At 30.6% G+C, this 3,060-nt stretch overlaps 1 protein-coding gene across 1 annotated transcript; it reads left to right on the plus strand.

Annotated features, from left to right (window-relative positions):
* Nucleotides 1-303: 303 nt before the first annotated feature.
* LOC114408147 (B3 domain-containing protein At2g33720-like) lies at nucleotides 304-1,104 on the plus strand. Its single transcript, XM_028371246.1, has one exon. It carries the CDS (start codon nucleotides 381-383, stop codon nucleotides 957-959), a length of 579 nt encoding a protein of 192 aa, XP_028227047.1. The 5' UTR covers nucleotides 304-380; the 3' UTR covers nucleotides 960-1,104.
* Nucleotides 1,105-3,060: the final 1,956 nt, after the last annotated feature.

The following is a 3,060-nucleotide window of genomic DNA, read 5'->3' on the forward strand; positions in this document are numbered from 1 at the left end:
CTAACAATAATATTTTTTAAAATTAAAAACTAAAAAAAATAAAATTTAAATTTTGGAGACAAAAACAAAAGTGACGTCAATTTGAGTAACAAAAGCCAAAAATAAAAAACACAGCTAAGAAAATTTCAACATTTCGTTTCTACAACAAAATATAATTACATAAAAAGATATTGACAATAAGTTGTATGACATTGGAGATTCTTATCTCATTCATACTTTTGAAAAGAAAAATGAGAAATGCCTTTCTACTGGCTATGACAAAGATGAGAAATCCATTTATATGTTGAAAGAAAGGGGAAATGAGCCTTCACTTCCATTTCACAAATACACAAAAATGCTAGTAGTGTAAACACTCAAAGTCCTTTCATCCTTTCTTTCTTATGAGTTTACAATCACAAATCCCATCAAAGTTTAAAATAATATTCATCTCTTCCAACATGAGCAATCATTCAGATGAGAAGGAGCAGTGTCAAAAGAAGAGGAAATCCACCATATGTGAAGCCTCCAACTTTAGGACATCAAGGAGAAGATTCTGCAGCAACAAAAATGAAGAGGAGATGAACAAGGGAGTTTCAACAACACTGAAGCTTTATGATGACCCTTGGAAGATCAAGAAGACGCTAACCGATAGCGATTTGGGAATCCTAAGTAGACTCTCGCTGGCTACAGATTTGGTGAAGAAGCAAATTTTGCCTATGTTGGGTGCAGATCATGCAAGAGCTGCAGAAACTGAAGAAGGGACCCCAGTTAGAGTTTGGGACATGGACACCAAATCCATGCACCAGCTCGTTCTAAAGCGATGGTCTTCTTCCAAGAGCTATGTTCTTATTGCAAAGTGGAACCAAGATTTCGTGAGAAGAAGAGACCTCAAGAAAGGGGATGAGATCGGATTTCATTGGGATCCATATAATTGCGTTTTCAATTTCTGTGTCCTTAAACGAGCTATGCCAGAGAATTAATCTAAGTTTTAGCTTTATTTTACTTTCAAATCATTGAGGAAAACAATGGCCAATATATTATGCCTATATGTAACATACAATAATGTTATTGCAATAGCATGTACTTCAAACTAATTATTTAATACCAAGTTTCTATATTGTGGTATCTTATGAAATCCTCCTATTTTCGTGTTTTCGTTTTTCCCTTGTCATTGTTTATTTCCTTTCTATAAATTAAACCTATATAGGTCTAGCATGAGATCTATGCACGGTTGAAACCTTAATTGTTAATCTATATCTAATGGATTTGTTTGATGAGGTTGTTTTAATTCCTATTTCTGTTATTATATATAATTGAACCATGGATATAGTAGTAGACTGATTATTGCACTACTTTCTGGTTGAAGGCGAGGGCACTGCATTCATCATTCATATAATTGATGTAAAATTATGCAACCCTTTATTCGAGTACTTGCCATAAAATGTATAATCTTTGAAACTCAACTGGATTACTAGTCATCATGAGTTGAAAGGTTTTTGTAATACAGTTTTAGATCGGATGTACACGCGCACACATACATCCTTCTTAATTAATTAAATCAAAATTAACACTTTAGATGTTGTAAGGGATGGCACTAATTATATTGTTCAGATAGGGTTTTTTTTCTCTTAGATGTCATTTCATGTGAAATAACAAATGTGATCCTTGGTTATAAACTCATTTTCAAGTATAATTGCAGCAAAGTTTCTAGCTTATATAGTTCTACTAACATGTTTTTGAGTGTAAACTATCTACATGAAACATGCATTGAGACCTAACTTTGAAAATTAATGGGACATCAAGGATATGATGAGGGGCTCTATGCATCTCTAACCTAAAGGCAATGATGAATTTCTTTAATTATTATTATTATTTGGATAAGTAAAAAAATTAATTAACTAAGGGATACAACAAGATATACTACACTTAGCTGGAATATTGAATTTCATATGCTTATCATTGAACATTGATCATAAATTATCTATATTTACTATTGTTGAATAAATTAAAGGAATGTTATTTTGGATACCAAGTTTGGATTTCTTTATAATAATAATTTATTTTCTCCATTATCATTGAATCCTCCCAAAGTTAAAGATTTTACTCAGTTAATTAGTTCTATCACACTTCTGCAGGAAAATTTTCCCTTCAACATTTGTTGAATGGATAATGATCTCTTTTAGGCTAATATAATTCAATAACTGTATAGTTTAACTATTGAAGTTAACCTAAATCTATACCCTATTATAGTCAAGTCTTCATTTTACAATTTATATTAGTTATTATAGTTTTCCCATTTACTTTCATTTTTCATCGAAATTAATTGATGCAATTAGTTTACCACTTGATGATCATAACTTTTTATTAATCATTACATAGGTCTCACCCAGAGAAGAAAAAAAAAACTTTAATTATAACATTACTTCTCTTTTAAGAAGGAAAAAGTTGTTTTTTGTCCATCATCTTTTTTGGCATGTCATGGTTTGGCCTAGTTGGATTATGAATAACGAAATTATGTTTCTCAGTGTTCTTTCGACTTTTTTTGTTGGAAGACCAAAAGTAGATATATATTATAAAAATATGAATGACCGAAAAGTAAGATACAAGTAGTATCCGACAATCAGCCAGAGTACAAGTAATAAACTAAAGCATAAAAAGTCTTCTATTACATATATGCTCCCTGCTTATAGTTTATATAAACCCTCCCAACCCCTGCTATGCATAAGTGTTCTTTCGACTTGTGTTTTTAACTTGATAAAGGTCAGATTGTAGATGTGTTTTAATAACAAGATGGGAGTGCTCATTTTTTTAACAGTTGTATTGATTATATAGTTTGTCTTTGTTGAAATGTTCTAATAAGAATCTTATATTCTTTGTACTGTATTTATCAATAATTTTTTGCTGATAATTTGTTTTTAATTATTCCTTATATTATCTTAGGGATCTTAATATTTTTATTATATTAGGCTCGTTTGGATGCTGTATATATATGTACATGAAAACCTCTCATTAAGAATTTATTTTTCTCATCCCTTATGCACGTAAAACTGCATATATATTTCCCTTTGTTGTTTACAACGG

This window comes from Glycine soja, chromosome 4, assembly GCF_004193775.1.
Source record: "Glycine soja cultivar W05 chromosome 4, ASM419377v2, whole genome shotgun sequence".
In the NCBI taxonomy this organism is placed as follows: Eukaryota; Viridiplantae; Streptophyta; class Magnoliopsida; order Fabales; family Fabaceae; genus Glycine; species Glycine soja.